Here is a 25975-nt window from a genome sequence, read left to right as displayed (position 1 = left end):
ACCTAGGAAAGATCGTAACTCATGCACATTTTTAGGTACATGCCAATTCAATATTGCATCTATTTTCTTAGGGTCAACCTTAATTTCATCAAATGATACAATATGACCTAAATACTCAATTTCTGTTTTAAAGAACTCACTCTTTTCCGGATTTGCATACAGTTGATTATCTTTTAATAAGTGGAAAACCAATGACAAATGCTCATAATGTTCTTTCTCATTTTGACTAAACACCAAAATATCATCAAAAAATACAATAACACAATACTGATATTTCAAAAATATACGATTCATCATTCTACTAAATGTACATGTGCATTAGTCAATCCGAAAGGCATCACTAAAAATTCATAATGACCAAACTGTGTCCTAAATGCAATCTTGAATATGTCAGACTTATCTAGTCTCACCTGATGATAACCAGACTTAAGGTCTATTTTACTAAATATGGCAGAACCTTGCAGTTTATCCATAAGGTCATCGACTTTAGGAATTGGATACCTATTCTTTATAGTGATTTTATTTAAAGCTTGATAGTCAATGCACATATGATAGGTATTATTCTTTTTCTTTACTAATAGAACAGGTGCACCAAATGGAGAACTATTAGGTCTAATCAATCCTCTATTTAGTAATTCCTCAACTTGACTTTGAATTTCGTTTTGCTCTATCTGGTTATGCCTATATGGTGCTTTACAAGGTGGTTGGGTACCAGGAATCAAATCTATTTTATGGTCTTCTGGACATGAAGGAGGTAAACCAGGTGGTAGATCTTCGGCAAAACAGTCTTTAAAATGTGCAAGAAATTCTTTATGCCTAGGGTGCATATGATTTTCTTTAACTTGAAGTTCATTCACCCAAATCAGATAAGATTTACTACTTTTGCGTAATGCACGTTTAGCTTGAGTATGCGAAAGTAGTGGAAAAACATTAGATGCATGCATACCATACAATGTAATATGTTTTCCTTGAAATTGAATATTAATTGAATGTGTGGAATAATCTATATCAGGGTTATGCTGATGATGCCAAGGCATTCCTAAAATAATATCACTGGACTGTAATGGTACAACTAGGAAATTTCTTCTTTCAGTGTATTCACCAATTTGAATTTCTAAGTCATGCACTTCCTGTGTACCATTATACCTAGTGCCTAAGAATGCTGCTTTGATGCGATAATGCGTAGGTACAGTCTGTAATTTCAATTCTTTTACTAGTTTTGCAGAAATAAAATCATGAGTACTACCATCATCATGCAAAATAATATTTTCCTTTCCATGCACTAGACATTTCATTGTCAATAAAGAATGTGGAGTTGGCATACCTGGTAAAGTATCCAAAGGAGTAGTAATGTCGTCCTCATCTTCCGTGAAATCAGGCATTTCTTCATGTTCGTCATCTTCCATTGCTCCAAGGTAGTTGATATGGATAGGTGGCTTCTTCGAATGGCAATTTGCTGCTAGATGTCCAGGCTGGTGGCATTTATAACAGACTATAGGCTTGGCTTTGGTTACATTGTTTGCAATGGCAGGAAGTCTAGGGATATTAGGATTTGGCTGTGGAATAGGCTTAGGGTTTTGGTTGGTATTGGATGGTAAAGCAGGTGGTTTTGCCCAATTTTTACGAAAAGATGATGAAGGGAAACGACCTTGATTAAATCTTCTAAAATTTGAGTTGAATTGCTTAGATCCATAGTTACCATTGGCTTGGAATTGCTGTGGACGCTTGTCTCTTCCTCGCAGCTTGTCTTCAGTGTCATGAGCTAATGAAATTGTGTCCTCAAGAGTTGTAGGCTTGAACATATTAACTTCAGCGTAGTAATGCCTAAGTAATCTAGATATATACTTGCGCTTGTGTGTCGCTTCAAGTACGTCTTCAAGCATGCGTAACTGGAGAAATGCATTCCAAAAGCGTTCGGTGTACTGAGGAATAGGCTCACGATCTCGTTGCTGAAGAAGGTCCCATTGCTTTATGGCTTTTTCATGAAATTGTGGAGGAAGGAAATTCTGCATAAACTTCTTCTTGAAATTCTCCCAGGTAGCGGGACAATCTATACTTTTACGAACCACGATCCACCAAAGAGATGCTCTATCCACTAAATGATTAGTGACACACTTGATTTTATCTTTTTCTGCATAGGTTTCCTCATGAAAGTAGTCATCAAACTGACTAATGAATGTAAGAATAGTTTTTCCCTCTCGAGTGCCATTGAAAGTACGGAATTTGAAATTTCTTTTACTTATCTTTGTTTCCTTGCGGATGGATTGAGCTTCGAGAGTCCCGTCGATGGTACGTCGGATAAGATCTTCAGATTGAGGTTCCTCTTTGTCGGTAGTCGATCTTTGTAAATTAGCCAATTGTACTTGTAATGCTTGCCTAGCTCGTCGTTCTTCATCCAATTGCATCATAATTAAGTCCAGCTTTTGCTCCATCGTAGGTTCAGGTAGGTTGCCTTCAGCCATTAAATCATCCATATGTGGTTCCGTCATCCTGCAAAACTCAAAAGACCTCTCACTCTCAAAATCAAGTTAGCGGGATGAGTGTAGCTCAAGTTCGGGTATACAAGGCTTATATATTTTTGTGTGTGGCTTTCACAATCTTCGTCTTTGATTATTGCGGGATTTGCAATCTTCGCAAAATTTGTGTTTTATCCTTCTTCGTATACTGAAAATGCTTCAGCAAACCTGCGTATGCGAAGAGTACCTTCCAATGAACAACTTTGCAGTTCGAAGTTTCTGCGTAGGAACAACCCTTCTATGAGTTTTGAACAGAAGTCAGTTTTGACTTCCGGTGACTTGTCTGACTTGCAGAGTTGCAGACTTATGTGACTTGCAGAGTTCCAAGACTTGCAGAACTTGGTTGCTTTATGTGACTTGCAGGATTTCGACTTGAGAGACTTGCAGAACTTGCTGAATTTGAGAAGCTTATGTGATTTAGAGCTTTAGTAACTTAGCTTGTGGCTTTAAGGAATCTGAAACGGCGAAATTTGGGGGGGGGGCGTTTTTCAGCCCGGCGGAAAATTCGCAGGCATATTTTGATATCTCGCGACGAATTTTTAAAAGCATAAAGCTTCTCTAAGCTTTACTACTAAGCTTAATAATAATAAAAGCTTTTAAGCTTTTAGGCTATGGAGTCTTATCTCTCTGTATGAAGACGACTTGAAGAAGAGGATGTAGGAGTGGTCCTCCGCCTCTACAAGCTGGTCCTTCGCAATCTGATGATGGAAACAGAGGTTCTTGATCGCCAGGAATCCACTCGTATTGATCGTTCGCGACGAGATTGACCGTAGAGCTCGATCGTTCCAGGAGCTCCACCTTTGCACAAGATGGGTAGCGATTGGAAGCTCTTGATCTCAGCTTCGCTCTGATACCACTGGTGCGCAAATTGGATGATGTACGCTTGCGTAATGAATGCCGGAAGGTCCCCAAGAACAATAGAACTCTACTTTTTGCACAAAATTCAAGGTAAAAAGCATGAACGACATAAACAAGAGACCAATTGGGTGCAATCTCCCCCCATGCCTTGTGTGAGCACTCCACAAAGCATGTATTTTATGTATTAATCATCTTCAAGCTCAAATAATAGCCCAAATTACAAAATAGCAAGCTTTTAGCTTTTGAGTTTGCTTTAGCACAAAATATGAATAAAGCTAACAGGCGGTGCCCAAAGAGTCTGGCATGCCCAATACAATGTCCAAGTACAAATAACATAATCGTGCGCCCATGCGCATACAAAATAATAAATAAATATCCAACGCCTCAATAAATAGACGGGACAAAATATAGGCGCCATGCCTAAGGTATGCGCCCATCAAAATATAAGTGATAAATCGAATACTCGCTATCCTCCAATGCTTTCCTCCGCCACTGCTGCTATCTCTACACATCAACTGAAGCATTCACAATCGTTAGTAAAATAATACAATTAAACCGACAAAAGTGAATACCTAGCAGTCTTCAACTACATAGATAAATCAACTGGTTAGAAATCAATCCTAATCTTAATTTATTACGAGTGCGCACTCTAAACTCATAAACGTTTATTAATTTAATATGCATTTTGCGAAATCACCCGCTATGGAATCACCCATGTACACACTAAATTAATGAAACGCCCGAAAAGGACAGGCATTCCCATCAACTTCTCGCGCAAAGAATCCACTTTGTGTATGAGCCCCGGTCATCAAAGTTTACGGAATCCACCGTGAAATATGCCTCCTGGCATCAAAAGAAGTGTCTGCCAAGTGTAAGAGTGTACACAAGAATCAAGGAGTTACACATAAATGAAGATGGATTGAGTTCTAAGAAGAGGAAGTGCATTAGCATTGTGTATATGTATTTATGTGTTCATCCAAGGACACCTGGGAATGTTTACTTGTGTGTAATGAGCATTGCATTCATTTGGGGCCATCCTCTCCCCTACAAGTCAAGGTTTAAGGTCTTTTCTTTTATTAAGAAAGATGAGAGAGGGAATTCTCTCACTAAGAAAGGCGAGAGACGTGATCCTCTAGAAGTGAGGAGAGAAGCGATTTTCTCTTTCTAAGGTCTAAAATAACACAAGCTTTTGTATGGAATTCAATCTTAAGGTTGAGGCCCAAGGCAATCTAATGAACTCTCCTTATCTATGACTCAAGGTGGTTGCATGGACCACAAGTTAAGAGTACAATTTAAAAAGCTATTTTTTGGAAAATCCATTTTTAAAATATCTCACAATAGAAAAACGATCTCTAAAAATGGGCCGCTTGGGTTATCGGAAATAGCAAGATCTATAACTTTCGTGTTGGACGTTTTTTCATCCAAATAACGCCCAAAGAGATATCTCGAAATTAGTGCTGCAGAGTGGAACAACCACATCTTGCATGAAGATCAACTCAACTCTCTCTCCAAGAAGAGAAGCTCTTGAAAGCCTATAAAAGAGGAGGCTCTCCTTGGGTATAAGGGAGAGGTGAAGGAAGCATCACTTTGCATGTATCCAAGAGGAGAAGAGAAGGTGCAAGTGCTGCGAAAGCCCTGCTGAAATCAAGTGTTGCGGAAGCTTTGCTAAAATCAAGTTCCAAGAGGAGAAAAGAAGGTGCAAGTGCTGCAGAAGCTCTAGTGAAATCAAACGCCAAGAGGAGAGCCCTACACATATTGTGTAGGAGAGAAGGAGACTTAAGAAGGATCAAAAGGTACAAACTTCCAAGTTGTGCAAGAGTTAGTCGATTGTATACCGTGCAAGGAACCGTGATCTTGTTTCCAAGATCTACAAGTAAGAACTAGCTTATGTGTAATGGAAGAGCTTGCTCCTTGTCAATAATATAACTCCACAAGGGGGGGTTGGCCCATCTTCCAGTCCCTAGTGTGTTGCCAATTTCTCTACCTCTCTCTCTATATATCTTTCTTTTCTCTCATCTATTCTTCCTCTGTGCCAACATAATATTCGCCATATATATTTTAAGTATATAAGAAAGTCGAGCGTGTATCTCGGATTCTATAATAGATATCCTTTAATCTATTGTAGCTAGTTGGACCACTCTTATGCAAGATCTTCATGCACTCCAATAATAGACATGAAATGTCATGCAAAGATAGATGTAATCATTATCAACATCAAAATTTGGATTAGGTAAGACCCATAACATATAGTGTCAATTAACTAATGAAGTTATTTTGCTTATTTGAAGATTCAATGTTTGGAATGCACACAAACTCTCTTTGTGTGCACAATGCCCATGCATCTCTCTTTTTTTATATAAAAAAGAAGTTTGAATGAAAGAGTTCAAATGTTACAATTCTCTCTCTCTCTCTCTCTCTCTCTCTCTCTCTCTCTCTCTCTAATAAATTTCATTGTTTGGGATCATTTGGTAGGTCATTTATGGCAAAAGTTTCTCATGGTCAACTTGTCCCTTACAACAAATTGAGTAATTATGTTACCCTTAAAACCTTGATGATAATAATTAAATTAAGATTAAGATCACCTAGAACTATCAAAATAATAAAAAAATTCATTATTATGCCAATGACATTATATTATGTTTGTTTGCAACAGAAATCATATGAGCATTGCAATACAAGACGTCTCAATGATTAAGATTACTTTATATCCATGGATAGTGCATTTGGTGCCATTCTATTTATTCCTCATTGAAAGGCACTCGTGGGGCCTCATCACCAACATCTAAAGATCTAGTAGCATTTACAAGTATATAACTTGGCACACTATCACTCACATGCCCTAGGCTCTCATAACACTCCACAAATTTATAATCGGTTCTTACACTCCTTTCTCAAATGCTATTATGGAAAGAGTATACGCAAGCCCCATGGGTATTGACTCTAGATGAGATAACGACATAAACCATAGAACACAACCCACAAGTACATCCATAGGATATGAAGCATCTTTACGTAGCTTGTGCATTGTGAATGATTCTGGCCTCTTTGGTATAAAAACACGACTAACATAATGTTGCAAAGGTAAGATTTATTTTCTTACACATTGGATATTCTCTCTCTTGATCCTTTGTGCAAGATTCAAATTGTAACTCCTTTTGTGCATTATGTTACCCATCGTTATAGATGAATGCTTGATGAAAGGTGTTTGAGATGTTGTATAGTCTTGGGTGAGTTAACAAGGTATCTTTGGTCGTTAAAAGATATATTTGTGTAATTGTTTAGGTCTAATATATTACTTTATGGCTTTTGATAGGTGGATGACAAGAAAATATATAGATGCATGTGACATACAATAGAAGAAGCTTGAGTGCACAGAGCTACTTTTCTTAATAAAAAATGAGGCATCTTTTTTGAAATATTTAGTTGTGCTTTCTTATCCATCTAGTGTAGGAGATAGAGCTTACAAGAGTTGTTAATAGTCAAATGGATGTTTTGTGCAAGAGATTCATGGAAGCCATAAAGAGCTTTGTGCATCATAGAGCAAGGCTAGAGGGTTCCATAGCCGAGGGGGTTTTCCATAAAGAGTGCATGTCAGATAGTTTCCAAGCCACCTATCCAATTCAGTTAGCTTGTGAAACAAAGACCAAAATGAGACAAAGCTTTGATTGGGTACTACCTCAAAGAGCACCTTGAATACATTGATGAAGATACTCCACTAGGATGGATGAATGAAGAGTCTTCGAAGTTATCAAATAAGGTCTTGTGTGGAAGGGGGATCCTAGTACATCTAAAGGTCAAAGAGCAATAAATTTTGAGCATATTCATGCCCTATAACTTGAAGCGCATATTGGATCTTGTTTAAGAGTACCAAGTGAAATATAGTGTAAAGATAAGAGAAGTTTCAAAGGCTAGAAGAAAAGAGCCTCCACCTCCACCATTTTGGCTCGGTCAAGGATATGTACTAGACAAGCACGTGAAGAGGGTACTCACATTAGTTAGGAACAGCTCGGGATAAGTCTTGGGTATGATAGGGAGGTAATATTATTTATGTCTATTTGCCTCATTTCTTATAGATTCATTGTCATAGCAATGTGCGGGTGTATGGATGTTGAATGGTACAAACAAATGACGATGTTACCACCTCTACAAATTCTCGATAAGAATTGATTTTCATGGGTTTTATAGGGCTACCCCATAAAAATCGAGGTCATGATGCAAAATGGGTCGTGGTTGATCGATTGATAAATTGGCTTCCTTCCAACAAACAACTGTTAAAAGTTACAACTTGGCCAGTATCTTTCTCGAGCACCTTTATAGACTTTTTGCACAAGTCTTCCATAGACAATCTAATTGGGAGCATTACCTTCCTCTTCTACTATTAGGTACAATTTGTTAATACTAATGTATAGTTATGAGTTGAAACCACTGATGGACCTAAAAACGGGCCGGCACTGGCTCATGCACTAGCCGGGCCTCGTCACTACGCACAAGACAACCCCTCGGCCTCGCGGCCAGGAGCGTCTATCAAAATCTCTGCCTTCCTAAACATTGCGTTTGTAATACGTTGTAGTCCAACTAATCCTAACCCAATATTACTCCTCAGAGGGAGTCCCTTTCACATAGCCAAAAGGCTCGAATCACATACACATGGGGTTCCTCCTACGGCTGAATGTCGTCAACCCTCTGCGACTCTCCTACACCTTGGGGATTGGCCCCTCGATGCGTCGCTCAACATATAAACATTTCGTACAAAAGTCCACTCAAGGTACCATTTAATCGTATAGAGGAATGTACCATTGTCCTTACTTCTCTTTTCCCTAGACCCCACGACTAGCCTATGGCTTAGGGTGCCCTGTCTCTCACTCAACGTGGGTCAAGATCCTAATGAAAACAATTGCTGTGCATCCAGGATTTCTGATACCTTTAAATATTTTCATGATTTATGCATAGTGTGGATGCCAAGTGCTCAAACAATTATGAAATCAATGTTGTGCACATGTAGAAAACATCCTTTCAATGATTTTCAACTACCGTTCTTATGCGGCGTTGCACAAACCTAGCACCGAGGAAACCCTCGTGCTACTAGGCTCTTATTTTATAATTATTCACCAATCTATATGGCATGCAAACAAAAACAGCAATCTTTTCGTCATTTGACTCCACATTTAGACACGCTCTAACCATTCTACCCTCCCATCGATCAAATGCTGCATTGTGGTATAGATTTATAGGACATTTTGCCATCATTTTATGTGTAAAAACGGAAAGAGACACACTAGAAGAAGGTGGGGTTGAACTGAGGAAAATCCTCATGCTTCAGTCCCCACAAACATTCATAAACATTGTTCTTAATTTTCACTAATTTTCTGCACCCAAAATGCATTTTTTCCCCTATTTTTAGTGATTTTTCTCTATTTTCCTTGTATTTTTCCTTATTTTCTGCATTATTTAATTACTAAAAATTCAAGATAGGTTATGGGCTGTGGCCCTTAGTTTCTTCTTGCAGCAAAAATGAAAGTTTAGTTGGTGTTCCTATTCACTTTCCCATTTTTATGCCCAAAAACATCATTTTCCCTTGATTTTTCATATTTTATGTGTTTTAGTGTATTATTTTGAACCACAAGATGCATATTTTTCTGATTTTCTGATTATAACCAGCAAGTACTCATGGAAAATAGCAACATAAACAATTTTTAGTCCACATGAACAACATTTCATCAATCAAAAGCCATGAAATCTCAAATTTCCTTTGAAAAAATTGAATTACCGCTTATTTGCGTGTTTCGAGTTTCATGTCCATGGTTGCAAATCTGAAAATCAGCAGCACTTCATGTCCAGCACAATCACAAATCACCATTTCCAGCCCGTGGAGCAATCGGATCCATGCCGGACAAGCCTCCATCATTCTTTCTTCTTCCTTCTTCTTTCCACATGAACTTGCCTTTAGAGGAGAGAGAGGGAGGAGAGAGAAAGACTGAAATCAGAGATCTTCAAAGAGAGCATCATTGCGGGAGCGAAGGGCGGCGAAATGATTGGCATCCAGGAGGGAATGAGGGGCAGTGATTAGTTGGCATGGTTGTTTGCAGGCAGGAGGGAGCATAGAAAGACTGAAATCAGAGATATTCAAAGAGAGCATCATTGCGCGAGCGAAGGGCGGCGAAATGATTGGTATCCAGGAGGGAATGAGGGGCAGTGATCAGTTGGCATGGTTGTTTGCAGGCAGGAGGGAGCATCTCCATCAACGTGGCGCATTTTTCGGCGCCTGTTGATGGCGGCCTCTCTCCACGATTTCATCTCTCTCAATTGCATGAAACTTTCATGTGACATTTAAAGTTTGGGCTCCCAAAGGTCACTTGCCCACTTTGGCCAAATTTTGTCCACCCCTTCGCATCTTGACCGGTTTCTTGGCCATTTCCTCGTCCGGACTCGGAATCGAGCTCTGAAAAATCCTGGGCGTCCGGCTTAGCATCCCGCATTGGCCAGTAGCTCGTGTCAACCCGCACGACTGTCTGAAAAATTATGAAAAATCAACAAGTGTCGCTCGGGCACATTTAAAGCACTTTGACGCTTAAAATCGTCCTAGATCGAGCCGCCACCTTTGACAGTGAATATTTTTCCCTTGATATTCATAATTTTAGCTATTTTTAAGCACTTCCCGTCACCTAAATTCCGCTCTCATTGGCGACCACGGGATAGGGCGACTCAGCCCGTCGAATCCACGAACATATCTACACATAAACAACCAAAGAAGCGTCAAACTGATACAAAACAATTATATAATAAAACTCAACACAATGCTTCCCCTACCCCTGGACAGAACCAAGGCATGACATCCACAAGGAGTAGGCCTAGCATCATCTAATGAAATATGCGAAGTGAGTCACTAACCAGCTGCTCCAACACAGCCAAACTAAAAAACCTACCAAAGAGGTTGCCCTAAGTGGTAGTCTGAACTACTTACCAACTAAAGACAACACAACTAGGAGCTCCGACAAGGCGAGGACTCCTATAGCCTGATCAAAGAGTATTTTCTTTCTGTACATGTCTTCTTTTAGGGTTTATATTGGATGAACAGACTTGGGCATGTAAAAAGGAGGGAGCTGAGCGTAGTGACCCAAGGAGAACAGGGCATCGGCCTCAGGACCTGCCTCGGCACCCAAGAACCTACCAAGCCCTCGCAAGGCGACACTTAATCCTTTTCTAACGCTCACTTTTATTTTCGCTCCAACCTTCCTTGTTTTGTCAATTATTTTTTCAGCAAGAAGCCACCCCTAGGAAGACAAGGTATCGGCCCCGGGTCTGATTCGTCCCCAGGAACCTACCAGGCCCTCGCAAGGCAATGATCAACTGCTTATATATGTTCATTGCTTTTCTTTTCTTGGGATAGGGGTTAGAACCCCTTTTTACACACCTTCGTATTTATATTCATCTTTTAGGATGTACAGAGTTTCTGGACATCATCATTATTATCTTCTGGCAGGCTTCTCTAACTGCCTCACTACTAACAAGAACTCCTAGAACGGCTGCCTAGCAGGCTAGCAGAACAGGGCCACTAGGATGTCCTTCTAAAACAGGTCTTTCGATGCCGGACAATGTCTTTACAGGAGGCAATGACTACTCCGACCTCCCTCAAACATACTAAGCCTAAACCTGGGACTTCATACCTTGGTTGCCGGTCCCCAACAAAAATGTATCCCCTCGACAAGTACAAATACACATATAACAGGAAAGAAAGGTACTCGTAAAGGAGAGGTATCACCTGGATTGGCCACAAGAAGCTTCCATCGCAGCAAAGGCTCCTCCAGGCTCCACCAAATTCCACGAACCATGAAACCTGTCCAGCACAACACTTAAAACAAAAAACCCCATTAAACGCACCCGCACTAGACAAGGAAATGGCCCTCTTGGCCTAATGAAATGAAACAATACTACTCATAACATCCTCCTGGAAACAATTATGATAGACATCAAAGCATACCATTCCCAGGGGAACAAAGGCTCGTAGCCCTAAACTAGGTGCATTAGATTATGACCTATCCCTCCTGCGTATATCGCAAGAGGTGTTCGCATCACATGTTGTCGAATCAGTCTATGGGTCCAAGATAATAAAGGCAGATGAGTCTCGCTTACCCTCTGCATCACCCAAATCAACCATCGTCTGCCAAAGAGGGCATGTTCAGAAAGCATACACCACAAACGACTAGGTCTTGCCTCAGCATCAATAGATATATTGAGACAAGGGCCACAATTAAAGAAGAGGTCTTCTTCATACGCAAAATTAGCCAAAGAATCGGCAAACTGATTCCAATTCCGTGGAATCAGCTGAAAAGACACTCTATCGAATTCGTCTAATAGGGCTATGGCAGTATGATGGTACATACAAAGGATGGGGTTTCGTACCATGTATGTCCCATTGAGTTGATTTAAAACCAACTGAGAGTCCCCTTTCACCAACAACTGGCGGATACTACCCTTCTTTGCAATATTCAAACCCATAATCAGGGCTTTGTATTCTGCCATATTATTGGTAAAATTCTCCCTGAGATAAGCAGCTAACTTCATGACAATGCGTCGTCGGGGGTCTCGGATGACAACTCCTACACTTCCTTTTTTGCATGCACCCCTGGACGCCCCATCAAAGTACAAGGTGTACATCCATAAAGGGTTTACATATCCCGCCATCCTGAACTCTACTCGTAATTATGGTAATCGAAATTCAGCATATTCAACGGGTGGACTGTAGGCTCCATCCCTCCATTATCATTGAATTCAACAGGGATGCTCGTCAAAATTTGTAGGCAGTGATGGCAGAAGACCTTGATTTCCCAAATAAATGTCCCACCTTCTTGCTCAATCACCTTGTATCCTTTGCTCCACCAAATGAGCTTTCCCTGATGATACCTCTGTTCCAAATATGGGTTTTCTAAATAAGGGATCAGACGACCCATCAACCTCTATCACGATTTCCTTGCAGATGTTTGATCGATTGCGCCTAGACCTGCAAGGCAGTCATAGCATTAGTACAATCAGAAATAATAAGGTTTAATCTTATTAAGATTAACCTTATTTTTAAATTCTATCCCCTCAAGGTCAACTAACAAGACTGTGGATTTATTCTTTCCTATTCTAACGATCCTATAGGGCCCATCCCATTTGGGCTCTAGCTTGCCTGAAAATAATTCACATCGTGCATCATAATACAGAACAAGCTGTCCTTTCTTGAAGGTGTATTTCTTGGCTTTGATGTCGTGTAACTGCTTCATTCGGCGCTTCGCCACTTCTTGGTGCAATAAGCTCTATAGTTTAAGCTCATCTAAATGTGCCAATGTCGTCAAGCGCTCAAAAAGTGCATCTTCATCGCTCAAAGAATAATTGATGGCAAACCGAATAGTCGGTAGCTCAATTTCTAAAGGCAAGACACACTCCTCCCCATATACTAACTTGAACGGGGTATGGCCCATGGCTCGTTTGAAGGTCGTATTATAAGCCCACACTGCCACGTATAACTTTTTATCCCAATCTCGTTTCTTTTCCGACACAATTTTGGACAGGATGCCCACAAGCTGCTTGTTGGTGCTTTCAACTTGCCCATTGGCTTGCGGACTATATGGGGTTGTCTTGTTATGCTTGATTTGCCACATCTCTGTCAAACCTTTAATCACCTTATTCAGGAAATGGGTTCCGCGGTCCGACACTAATTCTTTCGGCGGACCAAACCGGCATATTATCTGCTCTAAAAGGAAACTAGCAGTTTCTTTAGCATCATCTTTCCTTGTTGCACGTGCTTATGACCACTTTGTGAAGTAGTCAGTTGCTACAATGATGTACCTCTTTTGTGTAGTCGATGACGGAGTAATAGGACCCACAAAGTCTATTCCTCACTTCTCAAATGGAAGTATCGCCATAATAGGGGTGAGTGGTCGTTTCCTATTCTCTCGACTATCATGTCATTGGCAAATATCGCATCTCTTAACATACGCAAACGCATCCTGGAAGATAGCAGGCCACCAATAACCTGCTCTTAAAGCCTTTTGTGCTGTAAGCCGTCCAGCAAAATGGCCACCGCAAGCAGAATCATGGCACTCTTCCAAAATGAAAGGCACCTCGTCAGGCATCACACACCGACGATAGATATCATCAACCCCTTGCCGATATAATGTACCTGCGATCAAAGCAAACTTTAACGCTCGCTGCTTAACTTTCATTCTCTCAGCTTTAGATAATTCGAATCCCGCCTCTCCTGTTGATAAATAATGCGTTATTGCAGCATACCAGGAGGGAATAGATGCCGTATCTATTTTAAATAACAACTCCATGTCACTACCTTCAGCCACAGATTCTTTCGGCTCCCCAAAGTCCACAAGACATTCCACGATGCCTTGCAACCTTGGTGGCTTACTCTTGATTTCATAATCAAATTCTTGCAAAGTGATCAACCACTTTGCTAGACGATCAGGCGGCTGTAGCTTATTCATCAATAATCGAAGCCCCTCCGCCTTCGTATAAAGCACGACTTTCTCATAGAGAATATAATGCCTGAATTTCTTGGTCCCAAAGACCATCGCTAGACACAGCTTCTCCATGTAGGTATAATTGATTTCGGATACCCCCAGCTTCCGACTAGTAAAAGCAATCGGGTGGTACCACTTCTCTTCCCAAATTTGGGCTAAACAGCACAGCTGATACTATACATGGTGGCTGTTGAGAATATATAGAACACCTCACCTCTTTTAGGTGCTTTTAAAACGGGCGCTCTTGCTAGCTCTTGTTTCACATCCTCGAATGCTACCTTACAAGGGTCACCCCATACAAACGAACAGCTAAAGGACAATAAATTTGTAAGCGGCAACGTTCTTTTTGCCAAGGCGTTGATGAATCTACGGTAGTAACCAACCGAAGACAGAAAGCTATGAACTTCCTTCGGAGTGTGTGGTGGACCCATGGCAACTATAACTTTAACCTTCTCAAGGTCTGTCGCAATTCCTACCGAACTGACCACATGACCCAGCAACAGCCCATAAGGCACTCCAAAAACACACTTTCGTGGGTTTAGGGCAATGCAAAATTGTCTACAGCACTCAAAGCATTTTCTTAAAATGATCAACTGCCTTTCTCTCACGGTGGCAGCCCCTAAGTCATCAATAAACACCTTCAACTCTTCAGGGGATATGTCACCGAATGTCTTATCTGTTGTTCGTTGCCACGAACCAGGCGCATTGCATAAACCAAAGGCCATCACATGGTACGCAAAAGTGCCAAATACAGTGATGAAAGTTGTTTTCAACTTGTCCTCTTCTGCAATTGCCATTTGGTTGTATCCTGCAAAGCAATCCATAAACGAATATATCTCCCTACCCGCTAATTGATCCAAAATCTGGTCAATAAATGGCAACGGGTAGTAGTCCTTAACTGTCTGCTTATTCAGCTCTCTAAAGTCTACACATAAACGGATTTGATTATTCTTCTTCTTTCTAATCACAACTGGCGAACACCATTCCGTGTGTTGCACAGGAAAAATCAAATCCGCTTTTCGAAGCTTCTGTAACTCTTCAAACAGGCCGTCCCTCAGTTCGAAAGGCATACGCCTTACTTTCTGTCGTACAGGACGACTGCCCTCTTTCAACGGAATTGTATGAACAGCAAGACTAGGAGGGATGCCTCTCAACTCATCATAACTCCAGGCAAAGATATCACGGAATTCCTGAATCAAGGCCACATAGTCCTCCCTTTCTACTGTACTGAGCATAGAACCTAATTTGATTGGCCGCGAATCATCAGGTGTACCAAGGTCTAGCTCGATAACATCTGTATCTCTTATACGATCTTGGCCCTCTATCGGCTCATTCAAAGTGATCTGATAGATGTCTTCCGTGGTGGATCCCTCTTTGGACTCATCACTCGATGATGTCTCACTGGCAGATAAATCTTCTAATGTCTCCAATTCTGTAGAAGATAGAGGAGCTCTCTCACTCTGCGGGGACTCAGGATAAGCATCAACCACCATACGCTGGGCACCTCTACCGAATATTAGCCGATCGGCGGGTATATCCACTTGGCAGTCCGCTTGCAAGATCCAAGGTCGTCCGAGTAATACTTGGTAACTTGGACGACCTGCAAAACGAATCACCCTAAAGTCCAACAGGCATTCTACATTTGCAACAGTGACATGGACCTTAGTAATGCAGCCTTCCGGCTGTCTCAAACTATCATCTGCCATTCTGAGAATTGTGGAGGTATCTTTCTGGATCGCAAGACCCAACCTTTCCATCAGTTCAGAACTCATAATGTTAACAGATGATCCCGTGTCGACAATGGCATAATCTACTAATATCCCATTGACATAGGCTGCAACCCTTGGGCAATGCTTCTTAGCATGCTCAAACCAGTCATCACCAACTCGCGCAATACCCAAAGGTTCTATGATATACCCGGTACGTAGGATCTTTCTAAATTCCTTGCGTACTCCTGGGGAAAGCTTAATAAGCTGTAAGAGATTCACATCCGGCTTGACTTCGCAAAGAGAGCTCGCTAAATCGAATTCATGATAGTTTGATAGAGCTCGCTTTTCATGCCAAACCATCCGCTCTTTAGGTCGCTGAACTGGCTTTAATGCCTCCTTTTTAACTTTCACCTTCTTCTTTGGTGGTTCCTTATCGGCTTTACTTTCTACGGGCTTCAAAGGTCCCCCTTCCATGGCAGGATCCAAAACTTGCGTTCCTTTGTCGCCTTGTTTAGGGTTTCCGTCGACAGGCTTATCCTTGTCGGCCTCTCTACCCTTTTGACCTCTTGTAAGAACAGCTCGCAGATTAGAGGTTTCAGCATCATTAACACGTACAGCCTCAATCAAACTAACCCCACTACCACTTGGTAGCTCCTCCAATGTAGTCTTTGGTCGTTGAAGTATTTGTTTAGGCCCATCTTCTCGCTGGGAATCACTTCCTTGGGCACGATGATTAACAGGCCCTGGTTGCCGACTACCTCGCTGGAGGGAACTGATCTTACTCCAGCAAGTAGCTGCTAAATGGCCGGATTTCCCACAGATGTCGCACTTAACATTTGGGCAATTCCTTGGATAATGCTGCCCACCACACCATTTGCAACTATACCTCGAAGGCGCACCCTCATCTGGGTATCTACTTCCTATCAAATTTTGTTGTTTTTTAAGGAAGTTGACATCAACGGCTATTTGCCGATACTGCTCCGTAATCATGTCGGTATAATGCTTCATCATGTCCTTAACCTCGCTAAGAACATTGGAAGAACTCGACTCATAGCCTTGGTCATTACCATGTCGTTCCATCGGCCTAACAATTCGATTAGGCACTGGTTGTTGAGCCACAGGCATGGTGTTAGAATTGACCGCCTGGCCTCCACCACTTGAAGCCATTTGACTGCCCGTAGGCATCGATATGCTAGGGGGAGCTGGTAATAAAGGCACATTCTGTATCATGTTCCCTCTCCCATTAGGGTTAGCCATTGCTATCCCTTGGCCACTACTGCCATTGGCCATTGCCACATTGTTTCCCAATACTAAACCCATATTCGAATTGCCTCGAGAAGCATAGGCTGCTTGTAGTCGGGATTCCACCTCTTGTGCTCGTGTAATGGCAGCATCTATATCCCCCAAGGGGACATACTCAACTGCAATTGGATATTAAAGTCCAAACCATGTAGGAAATATTGCAATTGGGCAGCTGCGGGGATAGGAATAGAGGTGTTCAACTTATGGAAAACCTCTTTTATTTTCTTCGCATAAGCACGAATATCATCGTGTGGTTCTTGGCGGGTCACGTTGAGTACACGCAACCAATATTGCCCACCCCTTTCGGGGGCAAACTCCCTTCGAAAAGCTCCATAAAATGCATCAATGTTCAATATGGTTCCGGCTTCTAAACCATGATACCATATAGCGGCTCTTCCTTTGAGAGTCATATTGAAGAACATCATTAAATGTCCTTCTTCTTGAATGCGACAGTTAAACATCAGCTTTTGAAACTCCCTAATGTGGAGTTCCTCATCTTTCTCAACTAGCCCATTAAAAATGGGTAGCGGGTAACCTAGAGCCGGTAAATCCGTCGTTCCTGCTAGAATTGCAATAGGCTGCGCCATGACGAGGATTGGATTTGCACTAGGAATAAGGGACGGTGGGGTTACACCTCCCGCACTTGACGTGGACTGGCTTATAGAAGGAAGGGGAGCACTAGAGCTTCCACCTTCTCCTAACTTACTACTTGTGGCCCCAAGACCACTAGATCCACTCCCTCGTAAGGGTTCAGCACCGCTACGCTTAGGGGAATATCTCCTAAAAATTTTAGCACGTCGCCTAGCTCTTTCGTCTCTTTCTTGCTTTTGGATTTCCGCTAGACGATGCTTATTAATAAATAACGGATCAATCCCAGTATCCTTTGGCATAAACTGCTAGTTGGTCCCTAAACAACCAGGATTCGAGGACCGCCACTTTTAAGCGGCTCCCGGCAGACGCACCACTAATGGACCTAAAAACGGGCCGGCACTGGCTCATGCACTAGCCGGGCCTCGTCACTACGCACAAGACAACCCCTCGGCCTCGCGGCCAGGAGCGTCTATCAAAATCTCTGCCTTCCTAAACATTGCGTTTGTAATACGTTGTAGTCCAACTAATCCTAACCCAATATTACTCCTCAGAGGGAGTCCCTTTCACATAGCCAAAAGGCTCGAATCACATACACATGGGGTTCCTCCTACAGCTGAATGTCGTCAACCCTCTGCGACTCTCCTACACCTTGGGGATTGGCCCCTCGATGCGTCGCTCAACATATAAACATTTCGTACAAAAGTCCACTCAAGGTACCATTTAATCGTATAGAGGAATGTACCATTGTCATTACTTCTCTTTTCCCTAGACCCTACGACTAGCCTATGGCTTAGGGTGCCCTGTCTCTCACTCAACGTGGGTCAAGATCCTAATGAAAACAATTGCTGTGCATCCAGGATTTCTGATACCTTTAAATATTTCCATGATTTATGCATAGTGTGGATGCCAAGTGCTCAAACAATTATGAAATCAATGTTGTGCACATGTAGAAAACATCCTTTCAATGATTTTCAACTACCGTTCTTATGCGATGTTGCACAAACCTAGCACCGAGGAAACCCTCGTGCTACTAGGCTCTTATTTTATAATTATTCACCAACCTATATGGCATGCAAACAAAAACAGCAATCTTTTCGTCATTTGACTCCACATTTAGACACACTCTAACCATTCTACCCTCCCATCGATCAAATGCTGCATTGTGGTATAGATTTATATGACATTTTACCATCATTTTATGTGTAAAAACGGAAAGAGACACACTAGAAGAAGGTGGGGTTGAACTGAGGAAAATCCTCATGCTTCAGTCCCCACAAATATTCACAAACATTGTTCTTAATTTTCACTAATTTTCTGCACCCAAAATGCATTTTTTCCCCTATTTTTAGTGATTTTTCTCTATTTTCCTTGTATTTTCCCTTATTTTTTGCATTATTTAATTACTGAAAATTCAAGATAGGTTATGGGCTGTGGCCCTTAGTTCCTTCTTGCAGCAAAAATGAAAGTTTAGTTGGTGTTTCTATTCACTTTCCCATTTTTATGCCCAAAAACATCATTTTCCCTTGATTTTCCATATTTTACGTGTTTTAGTGTATTATTTTGAACCACAAGATGCATATTTTTTTGATTTTCTGATTGTAATCAGCAAACAGCAACATGAACAATTTTTAGTCCACATGAACAACATTTCATCAATCAAAAGCCATGAAATCTCAAATTTCCTTTGAAAAAATTGAATTACCGCTTATTTGCGTGTTTCGGATTTCATGTCCATGGCTGCAAATCTGAAAATCAACAGCACTTCATGTCCAGCACAATCACAAATCACTATTTCCAGCCCGTGGAGCAATCCGATCCATGCCGGACAAGCCTCCATCATTCTTTCTTCTTCCTTCTTCTTTCCACATGAACTTGCCTTTAGAGGAGAGAGAGGGAGGAGAGAGAAAGACTGAAATCAGAGATCTTCAAAGGGAGCATCATTGCGCGAGCGGAGGGCGGCGAAATGATTGGCATCCAGGAGGGAATGAGGGGCAGTGATCAGTTGGCATGGTTGTTTGCAGGTAGGAGGGAGCATAGAAAGACTGAAATCAGAGATATTCAAAGAGAGCATCATTGCGCGAGCGAAGGGCGGCGAAATGATTGGCATCCAGGAGGGAATGAGGAGCAGTGATCAGTTGGCATGGTTGTTTACAGGCAGGAGGGAGCATCTCCATCAACATGGCGCATTTTTCGGCGCTTGTTGATGGCGCCCTCTCTCCACGATTTCATCTCTCTCAATTGCATGAAACTTTCATGTGACATTTAAAGTTTGGGCTCCCAAAGGTCACTTGCCCACTTTGGCCAAATTTTGTCCACCCCTTCGCATCTTGACCGGTTTCTTGGCCATTTTCTCGTCCGGACTCGGAATCGAGCTCTGAAAAATCCTGGGCGTCCGGCTTAGCATCCCGCATTGGCCAGTAGCTCATGTCAACCCGCACGACTGTCTGAAAAATTATGAAAAATCAACAAGTGTCGCTCGGGCACCTTTAAAGCACTTTGACGCTTAAAATCGTCCTAGATCGAGCCGCCACCTTTGACAGTGAATATTTTTCCCTTGATATTCATAATTTTTAGCTATTTTTAAGCACTTCCCGTCACCTAAATTCCGCTCTCAACCACCCATTACTTCAAGCTCAAGGGGATGAAAATAGTTCATAGTCAATTTTCTACATGATATGTAAAACGCTTGTGATGCAAGGAAAAGCATTAAAATGGCCCAAGAGCATGTTACATTTTAAGCTAATCAACATCACACTTCTTAAGAGCTCCAAGAGGGTATGTGAATTTCCTTCTAAGTACTACTTGCAAGAGGTATAAGTTTTCTTCAAGGTATTGTGGTCCTTCCCAAGTTACCAAGAAGACAAGTAGTGTATTTTACTAGCTTGATTTACCTCTAAAAATCAAACTTTACCCCGTGTTCCATATGAGTCATTTGAGAGAACAATTGGGATAAGGTGGACTAATAGTTTCAAATGAGTAAGTCCCACAACTCAATGATATTGATCGTTATGTTCCACTCCAACTCGAATTGGTTCTTGACGATAGGACTAAACAATCTTGTTGAACCATTTCTCCCAAAGCATTTGGTCAAATGGAGGAGCCAAGTCTACAAGGCTACTTGATTGGAATCAATACATTCATTGAAAAGTCATTTTTCTACTTCTTTCATGAGGATATTGCTAAGTACAACAACCATTCATAAAAGCAAGGTAGTGCTACATCCTTGGATAACCAAATAGGCACTACTAGTAGCATTAATCACAATGGTCATGAAGTGAGTACAAATGCACTAAAGGCACTTCAAGGTTAGGACAGACAAGTCCTATTATAGGCCCAAGGCCGACAACAACCATACATAAAAGCAAGGTAGTGCTACATCCTTGGATAACCAAATAGGCACTACTAGTAGCATTAATCACAATGGTCATGAAGTGAGTACAAATGCACTAAAGGCACTTCAAGGTTAGGACTGACAAGTCCTATTTATAGGCCCAAGGCCCTATTGTGCACATAATTGTGTGATCACAAAGTCTCCAACTCTTGGTGCATAGGCCAACACATCCATACAATTGGATATCGTGGGTTGGAGGTATGGGACGCCAACTCTTGGAACATGGTTGTAGCCCGATTTTGTTGCTACTACTAGCTCCCAAGATCGAGAGTGAGCCCCTTTGGCTCAATGGTTGGGAGGTGAGCCTAATGTCCATTATCTATATGTTATTGGATATAGCTTGCACTGTGACTCCTATGTAGGTAGATCCTAGGTGGACCTTTCACTATTGGCCTTTGGATGTAACCAAATGAACACCCACTTACATTGTATTTCCACGCAATAACTCCTACAAGGATAGAACCATATAATAAATCATGGAAGATCATGTTATAATTTGCAGAAATTAAATTGTGTGGTCTACTATACAAGACCATTTCAAATATGATACAAAGGCCAATCATGCAACCAAATTAAGCATTACGTGACTAGCACCTCTACCTTGCCTTGGCTTAACAATGCACTATAGAGGCTGTCTCATTTCACTAGAACAAGCTAAGGACATTACTTGTCATCCCTTGAAGGAGACTGCCATCAATACCCATGATTAGCCTATCCACAGCTCTCATTGTAAGAATAATTCACCTTGCATTCCTGCATCCAAAGAAATATTATACATACAAACATATGCTGCTGAATCCTTTTCATCCACTTGCATCGTGTGTTCAAAAATCTGCCTTCCAAGCTCTAGATTCCCCCATTTTCTGCAAGCACCCAACACAGTACGCCAAGCCATCGCGGTACAATGGAATGGCATCTTTCCAATTAATGCCACAGCCTTCTCTAACTGGCCTGCTCGCCCAAGGAGGTCAAGCATGCAAACATGGTGCTCTGTATAGGGGTTGATGCCATAGTCTTTGCTCATGATCTGAAAGTATAGCAGACCTTCATCCACTAGACCTGCATGACTACATGCAGTTATCACTCTGATAAAGGTTACCAGATCTGGCTTTATACCTTCTGCTATCACTTTGTTAAACACATGAAAAACATTTTCAGGCTGTCCAAGCTGGGTGTATCCTCCAATTAGTCCATTCCAGGAAATTATATTTCGAACCGGAAGTTTATCAAACACTTCTTGCGCTTTCACAAGACAGCCACATTTGGCATACATATCAACCACTGCATTGCCAACAAGAATGTCCTTTTCGAGTCCCTCTTTTGAAATCTGCACATGTATTTCATGGCCCTTATCAGTAGCTCCAAGGTTGCCACAAGCTTGCAAGGCAAAAGTAATGGTGATTGCATCTGCAGAGATACCATGAAGCTGCATCTGCTTGAAATAGTTTAATGCTTCCTCATTAAGACCATGTTGAAGATTACCTGAAATAATTGCATTCCAGGCAATGACATCTCGAACTGGAAGTTTCTTGAACACCTCTTGTGCTCGTGCGAGTGAGCCACATTTGACATACATATCAACCAATGCATTACCAAGAAGGATGTTGCTATCCAGCAATCCATTCCTGGATACCTCAACATGTATGTCCTGTCCCTTACAGATGGCCCCAATACTGCCACATGCCCTTAAAACGCAGACAAAGGTGATCACATCTGGAACCACACCTTCAACTTGCATCCGTTCATAGAAGTTCAAAACTTCTTCACCATGCCCGTGGTGAGTATACCCTGCCACTAACGCATTCCATGCAATGATATCCCGAACTGAAAGCTTGTCAAATACTTCTTGGGCTTTCGCAAGCAATCCACATCTGCCATACATATCAACCAGTGCTGTACCAACAGCATGATCTTTCTCCACCAAACCTTTCCTAGCAATCTCGGTATGTAACTGGCAGCCTTTATTCAAGGCTCCAATGCTGCTACAAGCTTTCAAAGTGCAAACAAAGGTAACCATATCTGGAGAGAACCCCTCAAGTTGCATCTGTTCAAAACACATCAGTGCCTCCTCACCAAATCCATGTTGTGCATATCCTACAATAAGTGCACTCCATGCAACTATATCTCGAACTGGAAGTTTGTAGAAAATATCTTGTGCTTTCGTAAGTAATCCACATTTTGCATACATATCAACCAACGCAGTGCCAACCAAAATGTTCCTTTCTAACAACCCTTGTTTGGCAATCTCAGCATGTATTTGTTGACCCTTGTCCACATTTCCTAGGAAACTACATGCTTTCAAGATGCAAACAAAGGTAACTGCATTAGGAAGAAAGCCCTCTGATTGCATCTGTCCAAAACAGTCCAATGCTTTAATACCATTCCCAAGTTGGGTATGCCCTGTAATCAACGCATTCCATGATACTATATCTCGAGAAGGAAGCTCGCCAAACACTTCTTCTGCTTTTGCAATAGCACCACATTTAGCATACATGCTGATTAAAGAGTTGGCAACACAAGCATCTCTTTCAAGGAGGCCCGTCTTGGCGATTTCAGCATGCAGAGTGCAGCCTCTAACCAGGTCTTTCTGTGCAATGCAGGCCTTCAATGAGCCCAGGAATGAGTGCCTCAAAGAGGCGGCTCGAAGATCAAATCCCATCAAATCCTGTGGAACTGCAGCTCCCTTTTCTTCTTCTTCTTCTTCTTCTTCTTTTGCATAACTTTCTTTTCCAGAACACAAGTCTCTTCATCTTATTCTAATAATAACAGTAGCTCTCTTCTTCCTTATGCCTGATATGTGCTGGAGCACAAGTCTTTTCATATTATTCTGCTAATCGTGGAAGCTCACTTCCTTATGCCTGTTATGCACAAGAACAGAAGGCTTTTCATCTTCTTCTACTAATATTGAAAGCTCTCTTCTCTCTGAAGTCTGATAGGCACCAGAACACAAGCCTCTTCATCTTATTCTGCTGATCTTGTAAGCTCTCTTCTTCCTTATGCCTGGTATGCACCAGGACACGAGTCTTTTCATCTTTTTCTGCCAATATTGGAAGCTCTCTTCTTCCTTGTGCCTGATATGCAACAGAACACAAACCTTTTCATATTGTTCTGCTAATGCCTGATATGCACCAGAACACAAGCCTTTTCATCTTATACTGCTAATATTGTAAGGTCGCTTCTTCCTTATGCCTGATATGCACCAGAACACTAAGTCTTTTCATCTTATTCTGCTAATCTTGAAAGCTCGATTCTCCCTTACGCCTGACATGAACCAGAACACAAGCCTTTTCATCTTCTTCAGCTACTCTTGGAAGCTCTCTTCTTCTTTATGCCTGATATACAAAACCTCGGCCATCGAGCCATACATATTTCTCTGTGTTGCTGCGTCCGCTTGCTTGTTTTGAATGTGCTCCTGAATATCCTAGTTGCTGCTGAAACGGAGAAGCATAACCCTCTGCCTGGAGGACATGGCGATGGCGTCCTGTGTCACCCGCAACGCAGCAATACAATCGGATTTGTCTTCGAGGGCTAATGATTTACCCTTACCCTTGATCGCTTGTGGCATTGGCCCTGCTCCCAAAAACACCTAAGGTTTGGCGTGATCTCACCTTTAAATTTCAAAATTGCCTTTAAAACTAAAACCTTCAAAATTCGAAGGATTTAGTATACAAACGTTTAAATATTAGCCATTTTACCTATTACATTTTTCAATAAAGGTTTTTCACATTTTGGGGAAAGTTTATTTTGAGCATTAGGGATTGTTACTCTTGATCCAAGATGGGATAACACCATTCTGGGGTGTTTCTGTTAGCATTTCCCATCAAGGCATATCCTAAGTGTTCACCAAGCGCTCCGCGCCTAGATTCTCCCAATGGTTTGCACCAATGTTCTTCAAGTGCTTTGCACCAAGGTTTGAAGGCATGTTTCAAGTGGCAACGACTCACATTTGCATGTGCAATCGTGAACCAAGCCATCATGCCATGGCCCTATTCCAACATCGTGGGTCTTCGCACAGGGCACTTCTTGTTCACATGGTAGATGCTACACGACACTTGTTGTAAGAGGATGGCCTAATACATCCTTGATCTTATCACTGCCCTCAACACCCCCGATCCCATCCTCTTCATGGACTACAACTACCCCCCTCCAACACCCCACCTCCACTACACCCCCTTCGTGCCCCTATACTCCCCATTAAAGTATGTTTACCACTACATTGGCATGTATGGCATCAATGTTTGCCACTCTAGCCTAAACGTATAACTTTGTTAATTAACATATAACAAAACTCTGTGTGTGTGTGTGTGTGTGTGTGTGTGTGTGTGTGTGTGTGATGTATATATATAGTAACACATAATATATTATATATATGTTAATATTAACATGTAACATATTAATAAGTATATTACATTATACATTAACACTGATGCACATTATATTAGTATATTATAATTAACCTAGTATATATGTTGTATATATGCTATATATTAGCATAATCTATTCTATTATATATAATATATACATAATTGGCTACATTAGGGGAGGGAGGTATACACTGCAGGCGGCGAGCACCCATCACTGTCACTTCATTCTTTATTCTTTCAGTGAAATTTGAATAAAGGGAAGGTTGGCGGTCACACATTGTGACTATTGGAGTTCCCACATTTGGAGTGTCACTCTCTCTTGCTCCTACTCCTTCCACCATAGCTCTTGCTCCCACTTGTGCTTCCACTTCAGGGCTCAGCTCCCTTCAACTAGTATCAAAGCCTTCTTCTTTGCGAGCTTGAGCTTGGTCTAACACACTCTCAGCTTCCATTCCAATACCTACAGCAACCATATCTTTGTTGGCAATCATAGCCACTTCGTTTGAGCTTCCTATCAGTTGCATTCTTTTTGGGCACTCTTTGAGCCTTCTCGAGCAAGTTGGAGTAGCCCCCCATAGCCCTCACCTTGCTGATGCAACATCACGTTGCATTGAACATGCCCTTTTTTAGTAGCAGCTCACATTTTTCATCTCCTACAACAGCATATCTTCTTCATTGGGCTACTATACAAAAACTTATACACTTGATTTTGATGCTTGGCATGGATCCTCCC

At 41.7% G+C, this 25975-nt stretch overlaps 1 protein-coding gene across 1 annotated transcript; it reads right to left on the bottom strand.

The window, feature by feature from the left end:
* Positions 1-20716: 20716 nt before the first annotated feature.
* On the bottom strand, positions 20717-24484 carry LOC148011229 (pentatricopeptide repeat-containing protein At4g13650-like). Its single transcript, XM_087670595.1, has one exon. It carries the CDS (start codon positions 23535-23537, stop codon positions 21603-21605), a length of 1935 nt encoding a protein of 644 aa, XP_087526721.1. The 5' UTR covers positions 23538-24484; the 3' UTR covers positions 20717-21602.
* Between the last annotated feature and the right edge of the window lie 1491 nt (positions 24485-25975).

This window comes from Lygodium microphyllum, chromosome 28 (assembly GCF_053477565.2).
Source record: "Lygodium microphyllum isolate KBCC chromosome 28, Lygodium_microphyllum_v1.1.10, whole genome shotgun sequence".
Lineage (NCBI taxonomy): Eukaryota > Viridiplantae > Streptophyta > Polypodiopsida > Schizaeales > Lygodiaceae > Lygodium > Lygodium microphyllum.
Note: the sequence above shows the minus strand (reverse complement) of the source record. Positions and strands in the feature narration are given on the sequence as shown.